General features: G+C 33.6%; 3 protein-coding genes and 1 long non-coding RNA gene across 9 annotated transcripts; 2 read left to right on the top strand and 2 right to left on the bottom strand.

Moving 5' to 3' along the window:
• Window positions 1–1490: 1490 nt before the first annotated feature.
• On the bottom strand, window positions 1491–4651 carry LOC112498199 (uncharacterized). 3 transcript variants are annotated; one of them, XR_008052721.1, is made up of 3 exons: window positions 4348–4590; window positions 3947–4107; window positions 1491–1919 (listed from the first exon to the last, which is right to left on the bottom strand). It is a non-coding gene; the product is annotated as an uncharacterized LOC112498199 (long non-coding RNA). The 3 variants fall into 3 exon arrangements; XR_008052720.1 differs by having other exon boundaries at window positions 1491–1732; window positions 4348–4589; XR_008052719.1 differs by lacking the exon at window positions 1491–1919 and having other exon boundaries at window positions 3708–4107; window positions 4348–4651.
• Window positions 4652–8267: 3616 nt separating this feature from the next.
• On the top strand, window positions 8268–12097 carry LOC102629761 (uncharacterized). Its single transcript, XM_006477707.4, has 4 exons — window positions 8268–9469; window positions 10731–10839; window positions 11075–11210; window positions 11572–12097. The coding sequence occupies exons 1-4, from the start codon at window positions 8514–8516 to the stop codon at window positions 11676–11678; spliced, it is 1308 nt and encodes a 435-aa protein (XP_006477770.2). The 5' UTR covers window positions 8268–8513; the 3' UTR covers window positions 11679–12097.
• A 575-nt stretch (window positions 12098–12672) lies between these two features.
• On the top strand, window positions 12673–16732 carry LOC102630048 (uncharacterized). 4 transcript variants are annotated; one of them, XM_052436966.1, is made up of 10 exons: window positions 12674–13093; window positions 13395–13494; window positions 13577–13708; window positions 13818–13960; window positions 14117–14219; window positions 15281–15381; window positions 15467–15671; window positions 15874–16044; window positions 16175–16275; window positions 16367–16732. In XM_052436966.1, the coding sequence occupies exons 1-10, from the start codon at window positions 12749–12751 to the stop codon at window positions 16424–16426; spliced, it is 1461 nt and encodes a 486-aa protein (XP_052292926.1). In that variant the 5' UTR covers window positions 12674–12748; the 3' UTR covers window positions 16427–16732. The 4 variants fall into 4 exon arrangements, with proteins under 4 accessions (XP_052292927.1, XP_052292926.1, XP_024954532.2 ...); XM_006477708.3 differs by having other exon boundaries at window positions 12676–13093; window positions 15497–15671; XM_052436967.1 differs by lacking the exon at window positions 16175–16275 and having other exon boundaries at window positions 12673–13093.
• A 181-nt stretch (window positions 16733–16913) lies between these two features.
• On the bottom strand, window positions 16914–20858 carry LOC102630351 (uncharacterized). Its single transcript, XM_006477709.4, has 5 exons — window positions 20151–20858; window positions 18962–19108; window positions 17685–17783; window positions 17399–17554; window positions 16914–17300 (listed from the first exon to the last, which is right to left on the bottom strand). Exons 1-5 carry the CDS (start codon window positions 20748–20750, stop codon window positions 17166–17168), a joined length of 1137 nt encoding a protein of 378 aa, XP_006477772.2. The 5' UTR covers window positions 20751–20858; the 3' UTR covers window positions 16914–17165.
• Window positions 20859–26931: the final 6073 nt, after the last annotated feature.

Below are 26931 nucleotides of genomic sequence, written 5' to 3'. Positions count from 1 at the left end.
AGTATTAAAAATAAATTTTATTTTTAATATTATATATTTTATTTAAAAGAATAAATTTTTAATATTATTTATTTTATTAAAAATAATTATTATTGAATATTATTTATTCCATTTTATTTAATATTATTTAGTCATATGCTTATTACTATCTTTATTCTTTCAAAAAACTAAATAACATTAAATAAAATAAAATAATCAATAGGAAGCCTTAAAAATAAATATTATTTTTAATTTTTTTGTTTTATTTAATATTATTTAATCATAGGCTTATTATTATATTTATTCTTTTTGAAAAATAATATTAAATAAAATAAAATAATCAGTAGTGAGCCTTAAAAATAGATATCATTTTTAATATTATTTATTTTTATTTTATTTAATATTATTTAGTCATAGGCTTATTATTATATTTATTCTTTCATAAAACTAAATAATGTTAAATAAAATAAAATAATCAGTAATGAGTGTTAAAAGATTAATATTATTTTTATTTAGTCATAGGCTATAATTATATTTTTTCTTTAAAAAACTAAATAATATTAAAAAATCAATAGTGTCTTAAAAATAATATCATTTTTAATATTATTTATTTTATTTAAAATAACGTTTTAATATTATTTATTTTATTTAACATATTTTTAATATTATTTATTTTTTTATTTAATATTATTTAGTCATAGGCTTATTATTATATTTATTCTTTTTGAAAAAGATAAATAATGTTAAATAAAATAAAATAAAATTACATTTTAAAAAGTTACTAGCCAAAACATATAAACTTATAAATAAATGTAAAAAAAATAATATTAAATAAAATAAAATTACATTTTAAAAGGTCACTAGTTAAAGCATATAAAATTATAAATAAAATATAAATAAGAAAAAAAATAAAAGGTTAAACGAAATTTAATGTCACATAAGACAAAAATTAGTGGAGCTGGACCCTTAAAAATGATGCCAAAAAGCTCGGGTATGTGTAGTTATATGTTTAATCCCTTTTGACATCACATAGTTATCAAAAATAAATATAGTTAAGCAACTATCAATCTCTAAGCTAAGGTCTGGTTCCAATAGTGAAGAGAGGTTTTCTTAAGCCTAAAATTTTGGTCCGAACTTCAGTAAATGTGGGAGTTAATTGAGAAAAAAAAATAGCAACTACCAATCTTCTTTGATTGTAACAATTAAAAATATAGCATAATAATGATATTTGATCTCCTTAATTTATGGTCTTCACCCCCATTTTCCAATCAATTCCATGTATTTCTAAAATTACCTTTTATCTATCTTTTTCTAATTTTCAACTCTCAAAAAAAAAAAAAATTGCTCAGTTTTTTATTGAATAGAATTGAAAAATTATTGGAATATGAATTAAAGAGAATGACTAATAGAACCAATTCAATCGAAAAGAAAGCTTGCTCAGTTTCATATATTACCAAGGATTGTTGCATGCTTATAAACTCATTGGAGCTGACAGAACCCAAAAATCTCTCTGAATATTAAGAAGTACCTGTACTCAAGTCTTGTTGAATTATTTAATGAAAAATTATAACAAAACCAACAAGTTATCTGAAATTCCATTTATTACAAATCTGGAAAATTATTTTAAAGAGCTTAACAACTAGAAGTCCCAAAGCTTAAACAAAACTTATAATTAAAGAATAAGAGCCTTTGCACCATCAAGTAGGCTGACTTTACAAATTGAACAGCACAACTTATTTGAACCCGGAACCACCTGGGTGGAAAAGTAAGTAAAAAACATTAAAATAGAGGCGAGTGATAACTCAGTGAGTGGAGTGTTTTCATTAGAAAAATATAATATAAGCACATATTTACAGCATTAACAACTGGGAAAACAAATTAAAAAAAAACAAACAAGGTACCGAAGGTAATAAGCTGGTCATACACCCATGATGCTACATCTGCATAGGCAAAGTAAGGAAATATAAAATATGAGTAGCCATACACCTGGCATAACTATCATCGCTTAGGCAGAGCAATAAATCAAGCTGGTCGTACAAGCATGAGCAGAGCTGCTCCCAAAAGGCTAAGTGTTCAGGCATACGGTCCAAAACCTATTGTATGCCAGAAGGGTCCCGAAAGCCAACATCTAAATCGGCATCTGATCAGGAAAGAGTACATGCAAGGTAGTACAAAAGCTACTAACCAGAACACAAATTTTTTCTAAATGTAAAGTTGGAAATTTATCTCACTACTCAGCAGACTAGTTAATTATAGAAAATTACAATTTTTGGAATAAATAATTACTGTTCAGAACTTAAATAAACTCTAAACTTAACACAAAATAAATACAGTTTCAGTTAATATAAAAATTTTGGTTCGGGAAAAGAAATTACATACTCAAATTAACTTAAGTTAACCTAAATTAACTTCCTACATCAAAACACTTAAGAAATTACATACTCTTTTATAGCAGTGACAAACACTAAGCTGTAATACTAAAAAATAAAGGATCATATAGTAAATTTACAACTAAACAAAAATTTCAATGCAGAGTATATTAAAAAAATAAAAAATAAAACCACAAGCTAGTTCAATTTAAGGTTTAATAAAACTCTTACCATTTTCTTTCGATAACAATATAAGAATATAATTATTATCTAGTTCTTATCAATCTTAATCAAATCATTTAACCGATTTTATTGAACTAAAAGACAATGTCGTACATGGCTAAAAGGAATTTATGGATTATACCGATACTAATGCAAACATTATCAAAACAGATGCTTAAGAATTAATTTTAATAAAATAATACTATTTGTTGGAAAATATTCTACTCATAGATTTAGTCATGATCAATCCTGATTTGCTGCAAGATCCTCTGGTTGATTAGCAACAGAAACTCCTTCTATAGAGTAGACAGAAATTATAAGGAACTACGGCAACCATAAATAAAGAACATAAACTCAAAACTGCACATAACACTTCACCCAATTCCAATAAACCCCCCAACGACAGCCACTTCCCTGTTCAAGAATCGTTTTCAAGCTTCTTGTTTCCTCCAAACTTCTTCAGTTTCATGAAAACTCAGCGGACACACCTTAGTTCTCTTCCACTGCACTCATTCTCTTTTTTTTTTTTTTGTTCTCGTTTCTTCCCTCTCTTTTGTTTAACACACACGTTACTTAATAACAAAAGCTTCCACTATAGCACGACCAATAACTAATACAATTCAAATATAAAGGGGTTGTCCCAATGTACAATTCTTATCCAACTTAACTCAGTCTCTAAATTAAATTTGAATTTAAAAATTAATACAAATTCAAAATATTAAAAGAGATAAAGACATAAGAAATCAGGATGTTACAGGAGCAGGCTGATAGAGATCCAACACCTTTGCCTAGTGCTGATGGATATATATTAAATTCGTAAATGTGAAAAGGAGATAATCCAGATGACACAATGAACAAATGATACACAATGTGTGGACTGCTTGTGATTATAATTAAGAATGTGAATGTGGAAAATAAATTTAGACTGCTTGCAGAGCTGCAGGTGGTCATTTGCAAACCAAATACCTGGTGTAAATCAAAATCTTGTGCAATAATAGATAATGATTGATTTTGTATTAAAAGCTGACCTATTTAAAACTGACATGATTAATTAAAAGGTTTTGTGCAGATAGGCCATAATTTGCTGAATTCCTGTGATTATAAAGAGTTTATTTTCATTTTCCAACACAAGAGATGTAGAATAAGTAGTCGGTTGTGCGAATTTCAATAGCGAGGAATGACAAGTTTGCAATCATATTACCACATAAGAAGGTTACGACAATACAAATTATTTTTATTATGACTTCAAAACATACACAAGATTGCATGCCGTATTAAATTCCCTGATATGACAAAAAGGAAAAGCAGCCCAAATGGCAAACAATTTTAATTATTTAACCACAAAAGTATGCCAAATTTTGTTGACAGTGTCGAACCTCCAAGAAATAAGTAGAAACACCTCGGTTTGAAGTCTATGGAGTTGTTGCAGGAAGAAAAAAAAGTATCAGTGACGTGCAATCGAGATGCAATCATTCACATGCGAAGATACTTGCTCAGTAGCTAACCTTTGGAGTCGGTTGGAACCAATTCTAAAAGCCTGCATAGAGAAATAATCAAAGTGAATAAATTTAAATCTCTAATACGCTGACTGTAAAAAGAAACCCTGCTTACATCTACTGAAGTTTTTTCCTTATAAGCCAAGCAAATACCCCTTATTGTGTGTATTGGATTGTATAGTTTCAGAGCCCCAATATGCCCACTATAAATTTACACAAAATAATTATTGACACGCACGCTAATTAACACCCCAAGTTCGCAATTCTTATGAAAAACCTACCTCAATCTACACTTAAGCGTTCAATCAGCAGCATTTGAATCTTCGCTGACGATTTGATCTTCATAAACTCCCCTTCAATACAGCTCGTGAATGAGTTTTCTTCTCAGTTCCACCAATAGACTAATTCCCATATGTTTGCCTTGATTCATAGATTGCTCATCTCAGTCGGATTACTCTTAACCACAGGGCCCCGATGATTTTTCAAATCCTAGTTTTTTTTTTTTTTTTGGAAAACCCTGGTCATGCCAGTTTAAAGCCGTTGAATTTTTCTCTTTGTAATCTAACGGCCAGTTGAGTAAAAGACAAAAATACGTGTTTCCAAATCACGTATGCACAGTAGCTGGACCCGTCAAACAGACATTCTAAGTTATAAGAAGTTTTAACTCCAAGTTAATTTTTGTTAAATTACATGGTAGATAATTCACATTGCATTCTTGTATTTTGATTCAATACCCAAATTCAATCCTATACTCACAAGGTGTAATGATAGAACCATCAATTTTCGTACAAATTAGTGTGCCATATTTGCTTGGGATGAGTAAGAACATATGATAATCCGCATGATTTTTTTCTTTCTTCTTTTTCTTTTAATCAGTGGGTTTGTGTCCCAACTACTCATTTGGGAACAATATATCCTTTCTTTATTGCCATCTTTATTTGTGCCGTTAACCTGATTGATGCAAACCACTCCTGATCGGGTGGTTTGAGTGTATTATATCCCGACAAATTAAAATTTTAGTTTCACCACTTAATCAAACCGGTCTAAACCAAACTTCAAATGCTAAACAATTAGGGTGATGATGATATTTAGGTTTAAGTTAAACTGCCTTTCTCCTAGAAAACAAAAGATAAAACTGTTTATCTTTTAAGAGTGATGCTATCGGCACCTCTCTATAATTATTATAAAGCACTAGTTTTGCATTTATAATTATATCTTTATTCAAATGACAGCTAAACTCATTATATTACCAATTTCTTGCACTCCACCCCTTATCTCACGAATTCTTCATAAATTATTTAAAATTCATCACAAGAATATCTTAAAGCAGAGACTGAGGTTTTACGATTTGTGTGGATTTGGAAGTTGAAAGTTGTGCAGGTGATATTCTAGTAACAAGGGCGTGCGGGGTTTAGGTAAACTTATCATTTTATGTAATTTTATTTAATGACTAAACTATTAGTACAGAGATGGGCTTCGTAAGGATATTGAAGGGGTTGTCATAGCTCAACTATATTTCTTATTGAGGAGATTGAGAGATTTAGAAGGCTCACTTTCTTTAAACATTAGGCTTTGATGGGCATAGGTTGATTTGTCTATCTTTGGCGGGCTCGGTCGCCCTGGCCTTTTGATTTAAAGCCCAATGTTTTAACTCATTCACACAATCAATCAAACTTTGTTTCTTTTCAAGTCACTTAGGGTTTGGCAAATTCTTCCGCCCAGGCCAGGATTTCTAGGTGAAAGCCTGAGCCTGATTTGAGTATTTTGAAAATGTGATCGAGTCGGGCTGAGTCCGGCCCAAAACACTCGAGCTCTTGCTTTTTCTGCCATCATATTTTTACCTGCATTTTTTTTTTCTTTTGCATTCTAATATGATTAACGTCAACTACTACAGTCACTTAGATTTTAGCCCAGTAATGAACCATTATTCTCAAAGTTAAGTAGGATTATGAGGGTAGTGATTTGAGTCTTTATACGCTCAAACTCCCTCAATTAAACAAAAAATTATGTGGGCTTAATTTGTAAGTCGTTCTCCATTGCGAGATGTGATATATCTAGGTATATACCTTCATATAATTAATGTAATGCATAGAATTAATGTAATAATGTAAGTCTCGGCTATATATCTAATTACAAATATCAATGTAATATCTGTTCTAATAGCAGTTGTTGACAGATGTATGTACTTCATATAATTAATGTAAAACATAGAATTAATATAATAATATAAGTTACATAGAATTAATGTATTGTAAATATCAGTGTAATATTTATTCTAATAGTAGTTGCTAACAGATGTATTGGTAGTAATTTGATGTGTAATCAGTTTAATTTGTAATGATTTCCCATTTTTTTGCAAAATCACATGTTGATAGTTATTTCCTCTTAATACTAGCTAAGGTAAGAACAACAAATGGAGGTCATTTATGTGCGCGTGCGCGCGCACACACACAAAAATAAGAAAATGGTGAAATGGGGCTGAAGAATGGGATTTTCTAGTATCCTGCTCTAATGCTGAAGTTAGTAGGTGATTTGGTGAGTTTGTGCTGTTGATAGTTGTGATTGCGTGCTTGCCGCAAATGTTTCACCCCTTAGCTTATAAATCTGGATTGGTGATTAGAATTTGTGTCTGTAGGGGTGCCGGGTTCGTATACTCCGAAGCTTTAGGATCAAGCAGACTGCAGACATTATGTTTTTACTTTGTCAACTGCAGTATTCGTGTTTGAAATCATCCGTGTTACCCTAACCTCCGCTCTCCAGATTTTAGACTCGTGGGCTGCCTTCCTTTGACTGATTTAATTACTCACACAAGGAGTAATATATTTTGCCTGGGATCCTTCAGTCCTTCCCCCAAACAGGCTACATACCAGATCCCGTATCAACATCTTACATTTCTAAAAACTAATGTCTCCAATTGTTGACCACTCATGCGACAACCACGTGAAAAAGAAAAACCCACCCATATTATTTTTATCTACTATGAGAATGTGTCACGGAATCTTGGACAGATCTAGTTTCTCACCAAATAATTTGTGATTGGTAATTACGCACGTGTTGTTGGCAATATAAATATCAATAATTAATTGTTGATGAATTAGTGTTCGAATGCATCATGAGATGCTCTCGACAACGATGACATATTATGGTTACAATAAGACCGAAGACAAATTTCAAAACGACTCTAAGGGGCCCGAGTGTTTTTACTCCAAAATCATGGGATTGGATAATTTTGATGTAAAATAATTCTTAATTTCTTATCTTGTCTTTGTTACGAAAAAAGGTATAGAAGTGTAATAAAAATGACGGGTCCACCGTTTGATCCTAAGTAGTGACAAAATTCAATTCTACGCTAAAATTTTATTAAGAGATGAAAATATCTAGTCTCTTTCTTGCTCTGCACTAAAATCAATTGTAAAGTATTACAACTTTTAAGAGATAGAAATCTCTAGTCTCTTTCTTGATCCTAAGTAGTTGCTGGATTGATGTGCATATTATTTTATCATTTTAACGAGTGAAAATAAAAAGAAAAACACCGAGTTTTTTTTTTCTAATTTTAAGTGTAAAAATTAATTTAAGATAATTCTATTAAAATTCACATACAAGACATTAGTTCCTAACTAATCGCATATCGTATTAAAGGACTTAACTATAGTGCAACTGTAGTATGATGCTACAGTTGCACTATAGTTGGATCCCATATCAAAACATAAGACAAAACTATCAATAATCTAATACAATACTATACTAGACATGACATAATATTACATATAATCTATTATTCATTATCCAATTCAACCCAAACTTATCTAACTCGAAATACAAAATAGGTCCAAATAGATTGTCAGTCTCCTTACCTTAATTTGTTGGATATCCAGTGAATATAGAATTTACTGCATGGTAAGTATTGTACTGGACACGTAATACAATTGTGATATTTTTGTCAGTGTATTAAATTATTTAGTATCTGAAGATCATTGAATCCCGACTAATTCAGATTCAAACCGGATATAACTATTTAAACTCTTCCAACAAATATTTAATGCAACTATATTTTTAAATCTTGAATAAAAAATTTTAATTAAATTAGAATAACCTCAGTTTACCTACGCTGGTTGATATTTTTTTAACCTGCGGATTAACCAGAATTTCTCTGCCAATCGATAGTTATTAATTAAAGAAAAAATCTTGTTTGATAAGGAAGGCAATATGATGACCGCTCTCCTTGTCTCACTCTTTCAACTCTGTGACAGTTCATTTTTCTGAACTGCAGTGGCTTTCCCTGTTCCCACTTCAACTTGACACTTCGCAAATTCTTTTTTTTTTTTTATATTACCACACTTCACAAATTCAACTCTGCACTTTTCAGCGATTCGGCTTTGAAACAGATGCTAAAAAAAAAAATTCTCTTAAAGAAATCATCAATGCATTCACCTTAGCATCATCTTCAATGGCCTCCAGCTCCCTCCATCCCCACCCCTCAACTTTACCATTCTACCCCTCAATCTCAACCCCATCAAACTCCAGTCTCCTCCATATCAACTTCCGCTGCAGAACCTTGAAACCCACTTGCTGTCTCTCCATTCATCAATCCAGTGACTCAAGAACAGACACCAACCTCGAAAACGACAAAACTCTCCGTATCGTTTTCGCTGCTGGCGGAACCGGCGGCCACATATGCCCAGCTGTGGCCATAGCCGATGAGCTCAAAATCATTAACCCCAAAACTCAAATCCTCTTCATTGGATCGCAGAACGGCATGGAATCCACTTCTGTCCCGTACGCCGGCTATGATTTCGTCTCCGTCCCCACAACTGTTCCTCTGTTTCGCCCCATTTTCTCCCCACAAAACCTCCTCCTTCCTTACCGTTTGATCAAATCTTTGATCCAATGTCATTCCATTATCAAAAACTTCAATCCCCATATCGTAGTTGGCACTGGCGGTTACGTTTCCTTCCCCATTTGTTTGTCAGCGGCTTTGCAGAGAATCAAACTCGTTATTCAAGAACAGAACTCAGTTCCCGGTATTGCCAACTGGGTTCTTTCGTTTTTCGCTCATAAAGTGTTTGTTGCGTTCGATTCAACAATTGAGTGTTTCCCAAGAAAGGATAAATGTGTAGCCTGTGGGAACCCTGTGAGATTGTCTTTGAGGACTTATGTGTCCAAGGTGGTCGCAAGGTTGAATTTTTTTCCGAGGTTGAAGAAGGAGGACGAGGCAAATGCGAGGGTGGTGTTGGTTTTGGGAGGGTCTCTGGGTGCTAATGCTGTGAATATTGCTATGTTGAATTTGTATTATCAGATGCTGATGGAGAAACACAATTTGTTTATTATTTGGCAGACAGGTGTTGAGGCCTTCAATGAGATGGAAAGCCTTGTTAGGAACCATCCACGTTTGCTTTTGACGCCGTAAGTTACTAGTCTCTGGCTTTTTACTGCAATCTGTATTTTCTTATATGCTGGGATTCATATTGTTTGTGTTGTATTTTGATTGTGAATAATCTCGTGTAGTGCAGTACCTTGGTTTTGATGAATAATTTGATTTGGGGAAAAATAAAATACATGACATAACATTGCTAGAGAAGAATGAAGAGTTAATGAATTAGTGAGCTAGATCATGCTTTACCTTTTGTTATTTGATGATTATATCAGCAGTCTTTCCAGCTCAAAGTTAGGGAAAATTGATCCTTTTGACCATGGGAGAAATGTTAATCAGCCATTTTGATTGTGAATTATTATGTAGGTTATTTCTTAGTCATTTTTTCTCCTAAACTTCGACATGCCAAGCCCACATTCTGCATTTGGATTTCATTAGGCAAAAAGAGAGACTTGTCAATTCTAGTGTAAAGAAAGATGGTCGGCCTGATTCTTAAAGTAGTGATTACTCACATGAGGGCAATATGCCAACTAAGCAACCTTTTGCTCATTTTCTTATGGCGTAAAGTTCTCACCACTGCAAGTCAAAAGAACGGCCCTCGGGCCTATGATTTCTATATGAATGAGGTAACGATCATATGTTCTCCCAACTATAATTTGGTGGAGTGAGTGTCTATCTTTAGGAAGATAAGAAAGATCTAGACTTTTCAGACTATAGGAGTTTCAGCATAAAGCAATGCAGTTACATCGTTGTGATGGACAGTGGATGACCATGCCAACAGTGCACTGTTTGGCCAATATTAGACTCTGCCATTTTACTTACTCCTGACAGTAAATTGCTTCAAACATCCAATTCCCTTGCCAATAAGCTTTCTGCATAATGTTCCTGGTTTTCCCTGGACACTACTTGAACTCAAGAAGGTGATCACTCTTGATGAAATGGCTGTGGACATAATGAATGTGGCAAAAGCCCTCACTATGGCAGAGTTCTACCAATGAGGTTCAATAATGTTAATGTCGAAAGAACTGATCCCAAATCAATTTACATTTGCTACTTTAATTGGCCTAGGTTTCTTTTGTTTTATTTTTATTAATCCATTTGTTCTTTTAACTTTCACCTCATGTTCCAAACCATTATATGTTTTCTCAATTTCATTTTGAACTTAAGGCTTCCAATTTTTGAAATTAGTTTTCTACACCCACCCCCCCGGGCCCCGTAGTTATTTTCGGAGTTCATTTTACCTAGGTTTCTATTTCCTTGTTATTGACATACCTATGCAATTATTTATTGAAGGTTCTTGCATTCTATGGATTTGGCATATGCAGCTGCAGACCTCATTGTGTCAAGGGCTGGTGCAATGACTTGTTATGAGATCTTGGCTACAGGGAAACCTTCAATTCTGGTAACTGGGGCAACAAATATTTTCTCCTCTTTAATAACATAAATCTGAGTTATGAGCTCTTTTGTGTGATATACTAGTTTAATCATGCATTTTTTTTGATAAATTTTTAATTCTGGTTTGGTTGTACTTCAACTTTCCAGTTTGGTATTTTTCCCCCCTCTCCTTGTCCCCCTACAAATATGATTAGCTATCTTGATGGATCATATAACCAAAAATTCCCTCTTTTAATCTGTAGATACCATCACCAAATGTTGCAGAAGGACATCAATTCAAAAATGCATCCTTAATGGCAAAATTAGCGGACTCAAGAATTATTACTGAAGATGAACTTGATTCGATTACCCTTGAAACCACTATTGAGGAGATACTAGGTACATTTTATGTATTGCTTGCAATGCTGATTACTACATGTATTTACTTTATCTAAATACCTTTGAGACTGTATAAATTCGTAGAAATTTAGGCTGGTAGTGGTGGTTTTCTTCTTGCAAGAAATAGGAAAGGCTTTTCCTTGGTTATATGAGATTCTTGTTAACTGACTTGCTACAGTTTCAGTTACCTGTTTCTGTGACAGCATCTTATGATAACATAATTATATCCTTTTTTTAACAAAGATTTGATGCTGTCATGAAAGAAGGCAGTAAATGCATATGGCCTTTGTGAAACCTTTCAGTGTACACCTTGATGAGGCATATAAAATGTTTTCAAGTTCTTATACTGTTTTGGTGACAGGCAATGAGGCTCTAATGGCAGAAATGTCTGAAAGGGCTCTGAAAGCTGCAAAGCCAGGTGCCTCTGCAGATATTGCACAACACATTCTTTCTCTGGTTGAATCATGAGTATCAAAGACGAGCAACAAAATATAGTTGATGGATGAAGTTTTTAATGCGTTAAAGTTGCTCCAAATATTGGGAATCATCACCGGTACACGTCGCCAATTATAGCCATGCTCGTGGCCATACAATTCCGCACATGCCGTTCATGAGGCAAGGATTGTAGGGTTATTTCTTCTCCCACTAACTCTAGAACTGATCTTGACAAGCAGTTTTCACACAACTGAAAAACTTAGTAAAAAAAAAAAAGCATTTTGGTTAAGAAAGATTTTCGGACATTCCAATACGGGGGAACTTGATTGTTAGATGTAGAAGACAGTGGAATACTTCTTTTCTTGCGTGTGGAATAAAGTTGAGAAATTCATTTTCTGTCCTGTAATCATCCGATATTTATAATCTACATATCGATTTGGTTCAGGACCTTATGATTTGTATCATCTTTTTTATTGTAAGAAGCAACTGAATCGGCTGAAAGTAGAACCCCATCAACACAGCAACTCTTATGACAATAAGCTTTCACATTTTTGTTGTCTCCTGGTCATTCATTGTGATATACAAAGATTCTAATTGATAATTTTAATAATTTTCTTTAGAAAAAAAGTGTGAAATAGCATAAATCTCTCAGAAGCCAAAATATCCTATAACATTGCAGTTTATTTAAAAAAAAAAAATTAGATCCTGTACTGAATTAAGTTGTGCCAACATTTTCATAGTCTCACGTTATGCGTGTATTTATAGTATTAAGATTTAATTAGAAAGTTCGGCGGCTTATTGCCTTCCAATTTGTTAATTTGTAAGCATGCATGAAAACTCATCACTGAATTTGGATTTGGCGCCGCTTCCCAGAATGTATCTTGCGTTGCGTGTGATTTTTTTTTCTCGCATGGATAAAGGATAAAAAAAAAAGGGGGCCCCATTCGGCATTCGGTCACCAATTAATAACTATCGCTTACACGTCATCGCCAGCATGTACTTAATATAAACCATTGAAAAAATGAAAACGGAATACAGAATGATCTTTTCGTTCTTCAAATTGGAAGCAAAATTGGAAAAAAAACGAAAACACTTGAATCAAAATGTTCGTTCTCGGGTACCAAAACGGCGCCGTTCTTCACATTAACAATCCGGCGGGCTCCAACCCGAGCCCTCGGGTCCGGGTACGAGTCAGAGTCGTTCCATTGAGAGCATTGTACGCGCACCGTGGCGTGACAGAGAAGAAACCCAGCAATGTCGTCAGGAACAAGCCTAAGAGAAAGATCTGTACGGCCGAAGAGCTCCATTACGTCGCCGTTCCGAACTCCGATTGGCGGCTCGCTCTCTGGCGGTACCTTCCTTCGCCGGCGGCTCCGCAGCGGAATCACCCGCTGTTGCTTCTGTCAGGAATTGGAACTAACGCGATTGGCTATGATCTTTCTCCTGAGGTCGCTGCTTCTCTTTTGAGTGTCTATTTATTTCCTTTTTTGATAATACTTATTTATTTTTAAAAAAATATGATTATTATCTGTGTAATATGTATATCAGAAAAGATTCTTGATGTGAGAATAGGGTGTTATTTATGGCCTGATTGAAAATAAAAGCTTGTGTGCTAGGAGGGAAGCTGTTCTATAGTGTCTCATGTACGGAGAGTGAGAGGACGTTGCTAGTCTTGTCTTTGCCTACTTCCGATATAATCCATGGCTTTCTCTTTTTAGGAAAATTGATTTTGCATGTTGTTGTTTTCAGTACTCTTTTGCGCGCTATATGTCTGGCCAAGGATTTGATACATGGATTCTTGAAGTTCGAGGTGCTGGGCTGAGTGCACACAGGGTGGAATTCGGAGAAGGTAAGAAGCCTACTTTCTGGTTCGTGAAACCTGACTTATTCTGCTGCTAAAATGATGAACAAATGGATTTTTGTTAATGCAGATTCTACGATCGCTTCCGCCAATGCGAAAAGCACAGTGGGGACCACTCTATCCAGGGAATCACAGTCAAAGTCTCAGTTAATGGAAACTGTTATGCAATCATCTCAAAGACTTTCAGGCCTTTTGAATGAAGGTTTGTGGCTTAATTAATTTGATATTTTTCATTATTCCATCTTGTGAAATTGAAATGACCAAATCAGGGGTTCTGACTTACAAGCTTATTAAAATTGTTATTCTAAAAGGTGAAGAGCCAGATGCACCACAGTTTTTTGACCTTCAAGAGAGGCTTTCGACATCACTAGAGGATTTCCAGAAGCAGCTGGACCTGATTGTAAAGAATGATTGGGACTTTGATCACTACTTGGAAGAGGATGTGCCTGCCGTGGTGAGGTGACAATTCTTTGGTATAAATGAAAATATATAACAATTTATTTCTGAGATGATTTCCAAAATTTCATCTTTTGTCATATTTCTTACTTAACACTATCGAATCACTGGTGACAAATAAACTGATTACCAACTGTTATTTCCGTCATCTTAGATGGAGTATATAAGAACCCTAAGCAAACCTAAGGATGGCAAGTTGCTTGCTGTTGGTCACTCCATGGGGGGCATCTTGCTATATGCCATGCTTTCACGTTGTGGTAAGATATCAAATTATGCTTGTTATTTGCTATTATTACGTTATTTAATGTTTGTTAACTAAACTATCTGCATGCTGCCGAAGCAGAGTACTCCTGGAGCATTATTTTTTATACTTTTTGAGTTGATGTTGATAACTTCTGGCTTTGATTTTTGTCTAAGCCGAGTGTAGAGCATCTAGTTTATTGTTTCTTTCTTGTCTTCTCGTGATTGAAATTAAAGTAGATGGGGTCAAAAGGTGACTTCAGAATTTTGTTGAAATCTGGAACTCATAAAGATTCCTTGAATTTAAAATAGAAATAAAATGAAAGGGATAGAAAGAAAATTACTAAAGTCTAATAATGCTAATTGCTTTCCAAATTTTGTTGTTTATGGTTATCATTAACATAATTTAAGGAGATAATTTAAATGTTTTAAGTTTAATCTATGTATATGAAACCTCAGAACAAGAGAGTATGACCGAAGTTAAGGTCATTTTGGAAGTCATTCACACAGTTTATGTTGGTCGTTCACATAATTTAAGGAGATAATTTAAATGTTTTAACTTTTTTAATATTTGTATAAAAAAATTAAAAATAAACTCAGAAAAAAAAAGAGTGACTGAAGTTCAGGTCATTTTGGAAGTCATTGAAGATAATGCTTTGAGTTCTGAAGCCGACAGTATGTATGGGCATTTAAATAAAGAAAAATTGTCCAGTTTGTCAGGAGAGGAAGTAAGATTCTTGAAAGCTTGAGGAAAGTTGAATTATTTTGTTAACTAAAAGCTCTAGAAGTACAACTGCGAATGAACCAAGCTGCATATGCATTTTCTATGATAGAGATCAAGTACCTCTTTTGGCTTTAGGTTTCAAGCCTATTGCTTAGTAAGCAAAGTGAGTAGGTAGGTGTTTAGCCATTGTATTAACATATTGAAGTTCTTTACTGAGTGAACATTGTATCGATATGTTCGTTTTAACCTCAGCAAAGCCAAACAAATATTAACCATTTGAGAGTTTGGTTCCACGGCCATGTTAGTCCTTGAATAATTATTATTCATGTCTTCTGAACCGTGCCAATTTTAAAGGTTTCGAAGGAAAGGATTCTGGATTTGCATCAGTCACTACTTTGGCATCATCGCTTGACTACAGACCTTCAAACTCATTACTGAGATTGCTCTTACCTCTGGTGAGTATTGCAGAAAATTGATTGGTTTAAACAGCCTTTTGAGTTTTATGACCAATATTTCACATCTGAGCAAATAAAATACCAGGAGCTGATGTTAATTCATTCTGCTGAACAGTCAGACCCTATACAGGCCCTAAACGTTCCAGTTATCCCCCTGGGGACTTTTCTTGCTGCAATTCATCCTTTCGCATCTAGTCCTCCCTACGTCTTGTCTTGGTTAAAATTTCTAATATCTGCACCAGATATGATGCATCCTGAATTATTTGAAAAGCTTATTTTCAGCAACTTTGGTTAGTACAAAAACAATTTATTTTCCACAAGTTTTTTTCAGCATAAAACTTTAAGATAATTAAGTTCTCAATAGTACTCAAACTAACTTAAAAAGATATAAAAGAGAAATTCAAAAATAGCAGTATTTCCTGTGCTTTTCAGTTTCCAATTCTTATTCTTTTTCAAGGAATTATGTGTATGACATTATGATATTTTTCATAGGCAACATACCCACTAAGCTTATCTCCCAGCTAACAACAGTCTTTCAAGAGGGTGGATTATGTGATCGGAGTGGAACTTTCTTCTACAAGGACCATATAGGCAAAACCAATGTCCCCGTGCTGGCACTTGCTGCTGACCAAGATCTAATTTGTCCAACTGAAGCTGTCTACGGTACAATATTAGACACAATCTTTACATAAGCCTATGCTCTTCACTTACATGTGAATGACCTTTTTTTACCTCTCCCTTTAACATTCCTCTTCCCTGTTTTCTTTCTCACTATGATACATCAATCGAGCAGAAACTGTGAAACTTATTCCCGAGCATCTGGTTAGTTTCAAAGTTTTTGGAGAACCTAGAGGTCCACATTATGCTCACTATGATTTAGTGGGAAGTCGTTTGGTATGAACCAAATCTTATGCCTATATTCAGTAAATTTATGCGGATAACAACTTTTTTTTTTTTCATTCTGTTTTTTGCCCTTTTCTTGCAGGCAGCATATCAAGTGTATCCGTGTATAATTGAATTTCTCACACGTCATGATATGACATAATTTCTCACTACTTCACTCTTTTATCCACGAAAGTAAGAGGCCGAGGAAAAGAAAGACCTCCATGGCAGAAGTTCTCATTCTTTACTAGTACATACATGAACTTCGGCTGTTTACATTTGTACATGAAATAGCACCACAGTTAAACAGAATAGCAAATACAACTGAAAAAGAAAAAATGGCAGCAAATTTCCCATTTGCACAACATATAGGAACTTTGAACGCTTTGCATGTTAATGTTAATTCTAGTCTTGAACAACTGTTGTCTGAAGTGTATTATATTTATTAAATCCAGTTCTCTTTTTTTAATTGGAGCATAGTTTTCTTCTTTAAGCTCTAAAATTGCCTGCGACTGGATTCGACAATCTTGTTGGCTTACCAATACTACCAAACACACAATTGAGGACAGATGGAATTCAATCATTAATCCAACTGTAAACAGTTGGAGCAACATAAATATAATCATATGACTAATGTAAATGGACAAGTATGACAATAATTTTCAATCAATTCCATCCTCATAAACTCAATAATTTCAATCACGTCATATTGCCAGGTTGCTAAAATTGGCCCATCATCAAGAGGCAAATTGAGGTTGAAGCTTCTCACACAAAAGAATGAGGAATTCTTGCTTATGTATTTAAAATAATAATCTATACATCGGGTAGAGCCGTAGAGGGATTAAATCATTCATTTGAAGAACACCTGCACCGAATGAGATGCAAGAAATCCTCTGGGTTCTCTAGCATCGGTTCACCACTGCAGCCTTGCAGACAGGGCAAGCGTTTTTCTGGGAAAGCCATTGTTTTATGCATTGAATGTGAAAGCTGTGCCCACAATCTAGCTTCCCCATCTCATCATCTGCTTCGTATTCCTCCTGCACAATAATGAGACAAGTATAGGCATACAATGAATCATTAACAGCCAAACAAATAAAACTTAAAAGGAAATGCTCAGATGCATATACAATTTTACCTGACAGATGGTGCATTTCTTATCAACGTGCAAGGGCAAATGAGATGATAGATCATTTATAATTGAGTTCTTAAGTTTTCTAAGGCACCGGCCTATCTCATCTTCTTTCAGTCCAGTACTCACATAACCAATTCTGTCACCCAGTTCAAGCAGTTCCTGCATAGAGACATCCAGAACAAGAAAATTCTGATCATGACATGGGTATTTTGTCATGCAAACAAAAAAAATAAATAAATAAATAAAAAAGGTTGAAGATGGATATGTTCTGCAAGGAAAAACAGCATACCTCATACGACATGTTGTCAACATCAAGCCTCCAGTCACTAAAGTGATCATGAGAATCTACTCTTCCTCCCATCAGCAAACTATTCTGGAGCATCATCATCTGCATCCAGCAAGCACCAACTTAAGATACATCTTAGAGGCCAAAAACCACATAAACATACTTCACACGAGAGATGGCAGAAACCGCTAGTTTGCTGACTTGCAAGCATTGGCATCATATTTCCATATTTCCATGCAATTAATAATATATCTGTCTTTCAGTTCTCACTTCATAACGTTAAAGCTCACTCTACCCTTTTCCTTTTTGGTTGTTTTTTGAAAACATCAAAGAATATTTATTGTCATTTCTAAAAATTTTATGCACAAGATGTACGAGATACATTTTGATAAACTGGACAAAAGGGGATCCAGAAACCCATTCTTCATTTCCCTCTCAATTTCTTCCCATTTACCATATTACTCCTCAGAATACACCCAGTTGAAGACTAGCTCAAAAATGGATTTGAGCACAGACAATCCACACCTCATTGAAAGAGAGGGCCAACTTTCACTCATGAAAGGGCAACAGATGATCATCTTTCAGTTCCTCAAAAGTCCACATCATTCCTTCAGTAATCCATGATTATGGATATGAAGTGTCCGTTCAACCATTAATGTAATATCATTCATCACTGTCACTTCCACAGCCATAATAGAACTTTCAATGAAAAAGTATCAACCTATACTGAGTATTCATCCCAGCCTGTTCTGTTTCTGAAGACCAATGGCCGTGGGGGTATATATCACAGCTCACTGTAAGACAAGAAACTAAGGGCATCTCTATGACTTAACAGTCAAAATTATCTAAATTGAGAATCTGGAATTCATATTTTATTGTATCCTGCTTGTAAGAACTAAATCCTACTTTCTAATGCAAATGAAAACTCTTCCATATTAAGTATCAGTGAGTACTATTGCGCAAACACCACCCCTAGGCAATTAACATGCAACCGAAAGAGCTTTTCTTTTTCAAGAAGCCAAGGTCTCTGTAGCTTCAAGGTAAAAGACTTCCCATTGAACAAAACTTAACAAATTACCTAAATCTCCTTAGAACTAAGAAGTAACAGGCAACACATGTTAAAGACCATATAAAATGGAGAGGTACATAACTGCCAAACCAGATACATAGATCATATATAAAAGAGTCATTAATGACAATAAATTAACAATCAAAATTATGTTACAACATACTCTACTAGATTAATAGAACAGTGGAGATAGAATCAACAAAATACCTACCTCAGCAAGGCCATCAGGAGAAGGATGTCGTACATGACGATAGTACCTAGGTCCAAATACGTCCAATTCAGGTCGTGCCAATGCAAAGGGAGAGTCAAAATCCGGAAAAGGAAACTCAGAGTTCATTGTCCGCCTTGCCAAACAACGCTGCAAAGATTCATGATGCAGGGTAAAGCTTTTTGAAACAAACTTAAGTAAACAAGCAAGCTGTTAAGATTCAACTATAAACCAATAAAACAAACGCGCACAAAAAAATATAGAATCAAAGAGAATATCATTTCCCAAGTAAAATGCTAATAAAAAGTACCCATCAAGTCCTCCATATTGCCAACTCCTAATTTACATGGTCAACAAAGGGACCATTTAATTCAACTAAAGAATTTGCGTTAGTGACCAAGTAAAACCATCCGTGCACACATTTAGAAATAAAAAAATAAATGTTGCTTCGGTTTCCCAATGACATACTTACATTGATGCACCACGTATATATTTAATTACCCAATAAATCAGAAACCAAATTAATAATCCCAAACACAAAGGGCCCTGATGCAGAAGAAAAATTAAGTGTCCTAAAAGGTTAAAATGGCCAGGATCATCTGAGAGACCAGAAAAAAAATGAAACAATAGTAGTGTTAGGATTCTGGCGAGAAAAAAGAATTAACCAATTATTTATAGTGGTTTAATACAGTCCTAATTCTAATATAACTGTAGCTTTAATCCCAATAAGAAAACAAAGAATTTAAGATAAGCTAGAATCCTGACGAGTAGAAACATATTAGGGTTTACTGTAATCGCCCCTCCATAATAATAATGGAAATTTGCCTTTTTATTCCCATATGTGATTCAGCATCCATTAAAAAACAAGACAATTTCTTAAAATACAATCTTGATGAGAAAAGAAACATATTCTGGTAAATCGTCCACAAAATCTTGAAAAATTAACAGCAGAAATGAAATGAATTGAAATTCTAGAATCAGAGGTTCAAAAGTCAACAAATTGGATAAGCAGGATTCTACAAACAATCAGCATTAAAATGAAAAATGATTAAAACCAAGATCAAGAGCCAAATTAGCAACTGATATAAGATCCAAAAAAAAAAAAAATCTTGTATCATCACAAGGACCTAAATTCAGCATCCACCGCCCACAAGAAAAAAAGAGAAGAAAAGAATGCAGATGGGGAAATTACCTCTCTGTCCCTCTCTCTTTCTCTTTCTCTATCTCTATCTCTATCTCTTTCTCTTTCCCTCTCCCTTTCCCTCTGATGATGATTATCAATCTTTCCTCTTCCGGGAACAACATTCCTTCTGGTTGTAACAACACAATCTACAGAACCAACCACTGCATCTGAAGCTGAAAACCCAATTCCAGGGCCACACCACACATCCTGAGCAACCCCACATGAACTCAAACTGTTATTAGGATTATTATTATTATTACTACTACTACTACTACTAATATTGATGTGGTTGTTGTTGCTGCCGTAATCGTTGTTGCAGTTACTGTTACTACTACTGCTCTTCTTGCTGCTGTTCTTGTGTTTCTTTTTCTTCACTTTCTTGGCATCCCAATCAGCCGACGACCGTATCACCGCCGGCAAAGACACCTGCTGTGAAGCCGCCGCCGTGCAGCCAAATCCCCTGAACGTGTTGTTCAGTTTCTTCTTTGGGGTTAATTTGGCTGCTGCTGCCTCTTGTTGTTGCTGCTGCTGTTGACTCATTTCGCTTCTGGGTCTCTCTTTTATTTGCTCTGCCACTGAATTTGAAGACTCCCCAACAAGAACCGGCATTTTATTGGAGAGAAAAAATAAACAAAGAACAGATTTTTGATTTAGCTTTGAGGAGCTTTTTCTTTTTTTTTTTTCTGAAAAGAATTTTTATTAATAATTTATTATTTAAGTTTGGATTTGTTAGGTGGGTAATGAGTTTTGATTTTTGTCTTTTAACTGAAAATTTCAGAATTTTTTTATTATTTATTGTAAGACTTTTCCTGATAAGTGCTTTGGAATCTGTGAATTAACTTTTACTTTTCGGTTTCTTCTTTACTGCTTTTTTAAGCTAAGTTTAGATGCTTAATTAATTAAATGCTTGTTATGCTTGTGCTTGACTGGTTATGCTAATCTATCCAAACGAAAGAAGAAAGATCTTTAATTATTTAATTAAATGCTCTGCTTTACAAAATTTTGATTCAAATCTATGAATTGAGAAAGGGATTTGATTTACATTTATGTGATATTTGTTGTATAATGATTTATGAAATGAATTTTGTGAAAGAAAAAAGCTAGATTTGTTGGTAAGTGCAGTGGATGCTGCGCGAAAAGACCCCACAAAAGAAAATTAAATTATAAGGTCAAAAATCAATTTTTGTGTTGGAATTACAAGTTTACAACCACTGTAAAGTGCAAAGAAAATGGCATTCCATTAGGCCAAAAACAGTAGCAATCATGTGGGGGCAAAAGCAAAATACCAAGCTTTAGATTTGACTCAAGGGATGCCTTCAATGAAAAGCATCCAATTTATTATGGTTGGTGGGGTCTCTTATCAGTCATTTTGCTCTATCCTGTGCACCCTTTAAGAATCATTTTATTTGGTAAAATTTGTTCATCATTGATAATTCATCTTCAGTTCTCCATGTTGTACCTTATTAGTAGAGAATGTGACACACACAACGCAATGGTAATTAGTGCAATTTATAGATATTATCACTAAATCCCACCAAGGTTTGTTGTTATTGCATCAATTGCCGCTATTTTTTTTGACAATTAATGTCCATTAAAGTCAAATTCAATACTATTGAAATTCTCGTTACATAATTTACATAGTCCTTAATTATCACCGATATTTGAGTTGTTATTTGTCAAAAAATTAGTGGGAGCTAATTTTTTTTTTCTAGTTTTATGTTGTATAATTTTTTATAATTTAATACACCAGACAGATGCGTTAAACATAAAAACTCACAAGCTTAATTTATACTTAAAAGCCAATTCAAATGTCCATGGTTATCTAAATTTTATATAATTAAACCAAGATTTATTGTAAGCAGGTGTGAAATATTGTACTTAAGACCCTTGTTAATACTAATCATTCTCGTAGTGCGGGGATATTGAGATCTCATATCGACTAAAATCGTACTTACCTAGTGATTTATTAACTCTAATGAATCCTCCCTTCATAAACTGATTTTTAAGAATTAGTTTTACATTTTAGATTTGTAAGAACGAGTATCAAAGCTTACACTTTTCTTAGAGATAACCCTTTTTGTGCCAACCCTGTCTCGTGAATCGTGATCTTGATGTGTCACCTAAGTGGAGGTCTTATTTTTCTCTTTTTATTTCTGTTGATAGAACTAGGGGTTTACTTTGTGATTTATTAACCAACCCGTCAAAAGGTTTAAGCAATAGGGTAAAGTTTTTCTTTATTTGTATTTTATCCAACATCTCACATTACACCTACGAACTTATACATATAAATTCAGATCAACATTTGTTTTTCCTTATAAATTCTGATTTCTATATCTCATACTCAAATTAGATTAATTATCCAAACATATTTACAATATTTTTGAAGTTTTCCATCATGTCCTTTGTATATGATTGCGAGAAAGAATGACTAGTAAGCAAGCATATTTGTTGGGCGAATGGGCTCATTGTAAAGAAATTATTTTGTATTCCCTTTCGACAAACATGAATTAAACAAAATAAATTAAAAACATTAGAACCGTTCAATTTGCTAAAATTAGTGAGATCTAGTGGCTCCACAATCCACATCGTCCAGAAACTCTGCGAAAATGTTTCAGAACAAACAAAAATAAAAAGCCAAACATCCAAAAATTAAATAATTATGGCTAAAAAAGAACAAATATATAAGGACAAGATACCAATTTTTATTTTTTTAAATTGAAGGACACTTTTGCAGTGGAAGATAAAAAATTGTCAAGCAACAGATATAAGAATAAGTTGTCACATGAGAAAGAGTGTTAATTAACTAACAGACTTTTTAAATGTCTCTTTTGACTAAAGCCATTAATTAAGCCGCTTAAACTATTGGTCCAATGCGTTAATGGCCTCCAACATCTTACTTAGTTTGGTCATGAATGCATGGAAATTACACTGACCCAGATTTGTTATATTATTTTTTTAGGTAATGTTCCATTAATATATTTGTTTATCCACTTGATCAATGAATGTCATTGTAACAGAAACTTTGGGTTAAAAAAAAATGCATTTTAATTCTCTTTTCGCTTGTCCGTTCACATATATTGAGGCTAACGTCTTAAAAAAGTGAATGAAGAATTAATGATAAACAAATTAGTATAATGGATTGATTCAAGAACTCTGACTACGGCACTTAAGCGTTATTATTCTCTATAATTTAAGTACTGTCAAATGATCATATTTTATGGACTTTTGATCATCCAACGATACTATGAAAATATTATAGTTGGATCCCATCTTTCAATGATACTATGAAAAATTTACAATATTTATTTATTTATTTAATTTTGTCTATAAAATGATGGAATTGTGATATCATTTGAGGGCTGCGAATAAAAGAAAAACATGTTTAGCAATATTCGGTAGCCAAGTTGCGTAGGATTTGCTCGGCACATCTTTTTTTTTTTTCAGTGAATTGACTTTTGTTTAAGTTCAATTATTAATAAGGTAGTGGATAAGGACTTGGAAATTTTATTTGAAGTTGCTCTATTAGCTTAATCATAGAGGTGGGTGAGGAGTAAAATGACCTCATCTAATTTATGTTACTATAGATAATGTGACTATGCTTTTCTAATTAAGATCTACTAATACTAAACTTTTTTTTTTTTTTGTTTAATTAACATGACCTAGCCCAACTTTTTTCTTTTTTTTTTTTCAATCAATTTAAATATGGCAAACACAGATCCCTCGAGCTCCCTACATATGAGGTAAGGTTTCCTTCGTTTGAGCCATTTGACCACAAAATTAAATTTTATTAATAATAAAACTTTTAAGAGCAATCACCATATCATGATGACTTTAATTTTTATTGAATTTTTTGTAATTAACCCCCCCCCCCCCAAAAAAAAGAGGAATATGATTTGTATTTTTTACTTTGCTTCCCTTATTTCTACTCGTTCCCATAAAATTTTCTTGATGAATTAGTGCGAACAACAAAGCCATTAAGACTTTTTTCTATTAGCAAATTCATCTGAGATATAATTAAATATTGTCGGTGCTACATAGTGAACCTCTTAGCACTTTACTGTATAGATTATAAAAATAATTAGTTTAAGTTACAAAAATAGTATCTTTGTATTAAACTATTATTTGGTTGAGTAGTGAACATCTCTATGTATCATTTTAAAAACTAATAATTTTGAGTTCTCTTGTTTTCATTAATCATTATAAAGATTTTTTCCCCTTTAAAATGTTCGATTGTATGAACAATAAAACTGATTTAAGAGGTTTGAGTTGAATCTGAATACAAATACCTGTAGATTATAATATAACTCAACAAAGATGATTTGAGGAATTTTGATAATTTTTTTAATTAATTATAAACGTTAATAGATTTCAGTGGAAGAAAAAAAAATTACAGATTTCATGGATTTTAAATTGTAAATATCAGATAATCATAGTGTAATTGAATATTTGTACCAAAATGGATAAGCTATAACAAATCCATGTATAGAAACATTTGGCCCCTAAAATGGATACATCAATTATAGTGTGGAATGTACTTGGGAGGACAGAGAAATTTACAAATTATTTCACTCAATTAAATTAAAAGCTTAGCCTTGTCTTGGGGGAGGCAAAATAATGAAGGCTATAACTTTTTTCCCATAATGCCTGCCCCAATTGCATAATTAATGGTTTATGAATTAAATTGTTTGGGTCCCAACAACAGAGTTTTGCAATCCACACACTGGATGGGATGATTGTCTCTCTAGGAAATCATAAAATCAGCTGTCAAACAGTGAGCCAATGAAATGAAAGCAAAGAGTTCCCATTGAGCCCAACATAATTATTCTCATTGGATTATCCCATTAACTTAATTGTTTTGGAATTTCGAAAAATTTCAGTGCATTAATTTCATAGAAATTATTATAATTTGTGTGTTTCTTTTTTGGGCGCCAATGAGGCTTTCCCGCTGCCCCCAGCATACCATTTCTTTATTCTTAAATAGACCATTCAATACGCTAGGACAATAATGCTAGTCCCCACTGAAAAATTTAAAAAGGCAGCCTTTTCAAAACTTATCTAAGAAATTATTTTATGTGATGTGTTATTGAGCCGGTGGATGACAATTTTGTAAATTTTTGAAATCATTATGTTACCCTTCACATTGATGAATGTCAAATGATGCAACTTAATTGTTTGCCGATTTTTGAGTTTTATAAAGATGTACAATTTCTACCCCTTATTATTTTAAATTTTAATTTTTTTAAAATGATATATTACAATCAAGAATCCACCGAAAAATTATATCCACACGAATTATAACATTGTCGCGGGACTGGTAAAAATATGTGGTGTGATGAATATTATTTCTAGTGGAAGTATAACTATGTAACGAATTAAAATAGAAACCATGATAATAAGTGAGAAAATAGTGTTTTTGAGAATTGGCATCACGAAAGCAACAAACAAACGGTGGATGGGTTTAGAAATGGGAAAGAGCTGTCCAGGAACAGTTAGTTGATAACAAATATTCATAAATTTGGAATAGCAATAATATGAAACGCGTATAATTTGAAGACTAAAAGATGAGTTAATAGTACATATGGACCCCAAAAAAGTTTAATGCCACCCGTGATATTTTGGTACAAATGGGAAAATCGAATTAATTAATGGCTTTATAAGGCAAAAGAGTCAAGAAGGACTCTAAACAAACGAAAATGAAGGTGAGTGCCTAGTAGTTTCTAAGTAACAACCAAAAGAATTGCTGGGTGATTGAAGGATGTGACAATAGCCGATTCATTGATCGAGCCACACCATGTGCAACTAATATATTATTACTTATTAGTCTAAGAGTTTTAAATTCTCAGAGCTAATATTGCTCTCAAACATCCTTTCAAGTATAAAAGATTGGACTTATTCATGTAACCCCAGCTTTGTTTTAATTAAGATAGAAATTTGTCATTAATGCATGAAAGAAAGTGAGAGCATTATTGTTTGACGCTGTTGTTTAAAATGATTAGATTTACATGAGAGTCCGCAAAAGTATTTTGATTGCGACTTAAAAAGCAAGCAAGGCCGTTGCCATCGATTGCGGATGAATTAGCGGAGGAAAGAGCTGGCAGCCGGCGTGCAATTTGCAAATCCTGAGAAAAGATGTCCATTGTTTCTAAATAAAGGAGAGGCTGCGAAATGAAGTGTAATTTGGCATGTATCCAAATCAGATAAATTTTGGAGGCATTGATAATGAGTAATGATTTATTTGTGGGTGGAATTTAACATTGGCATTTGATGAATTCTAGTTAATCTAAAATGTGAAAAAAAAAATTAATGGTTAAGTTAGTGTTTGATCAATGAGAAAGAGAAAGAAACTATAGGGGTGGACACAACCAAATCTAAAAAAATCGATTTGATTTGATTTTATAATTTTGATTCGATATAATTTTATTAAAAGAATCGAAATAGTTTAAATTGAGACCGAACCAAACCGTTCGGTTCGGTTTCAATTTGGTTCAAAATTTCATAACATAAACCGAACCGATTTCAAATGGCATTCTTTTTAAATTTGTAATTACACACACGCACACAAAATTACACACAACATCTTCGAACCGTAATTTTTAGATTTTAATTGTTGTTGTCGCTTCCTTCTAGCTTTGTTGCCGTTGTTGTTCCCTTCTAGCTTTGTTGCCGCTCCCGCTGCCGCCGCTTCCTTCTGGCTATGTTGTGGTCACTACCGTTGTCGCTTCCTTCAAGGCAATCGACTCTGTTGTGGTCGCTAGTCACCGAGCTCTCTAATAGCCCGTTTGGGAGTGCA

The sequence above is a fragment of the Citrus sinensis genome, chromosome 3, assembly GCF_022201045.2.
Source record: "Citrus sinensis cultivar Valencia sweet orange chromosome 3, DVS_A1.0, whole genome shotgun sequence".
Classification (NCBI taxonomy): Eukaryota; Viridiplantae; Streptophyta; class Magnoliopsida; order Sapindales; family Rutaceae; genus Citrus; species Citrus sinensis.
This window is presented reverse-complemented; position numbering and strand designations above follow the sequence as displayed.

Coding starts and splice junctions, on each gene's coding strand:
- LOC102630048 (XM_052436966.1), top strand. CDS start 12,749: ATGTTCGTTCTCGGGTACCAAAACGGCGCCGTTCTTCACATTAACAAT. Junction 13,709..13,817: donor TTCAGGCCTTTTGAATGAAG/GTTTGTGGCTTA, acceptor TTATTCTAAAAG/GTGAAGAGCCAGATGCACCA. Junction 15,672..15,873: donor GCTTATTTTCAGCAACTTTG/GTTAGTACAAAA, acceptor TATTTTTCATAG/GCAACATACCCACTAAGCTT.
- LOC102629761 (XM_006477707.4), top strand. CDS start 8,514: ATGGCCTCCAGCTCCCTCCATCCCCACCCCTCAACTTTACCATTCTAC. Junction 9,470..10,730: donor CCACGTTTGCTTTTGACGCC/GTAAGTTACTAG, acceptor TATTTATTGAAG/GTTCTTGCATTCTATGGATT. Junction 10,840..11,074: donor CAGGGAAACCTTCAATTCTG/GTAACTGGGGCA, acceptor TTTAATCTGTAG/ATACCATCACCAAATGTTGC.
- LOC102630351 (XM_006477709.4), bottom strand. CDS start 20,750: ATGCCGGTTCTTGTTGGGGAGTCTTCAAATTCAGTGGCAGAGCAAATA. Junction 19,109..20,150: donor AAAGAGAGAGGGACAGAGAG/GTAATTTCCCCA, acceptor GAATCTTTGCAG/CGTTGTTTGGCAAGGCGGAC. Junction 17,784..18,961: donor CTCCTGATGGCCTTGCTGAG/GTAGGTATTTTG, acceptor TGCTGGATGCAG/ATGATGATGCTCCAGAATAG.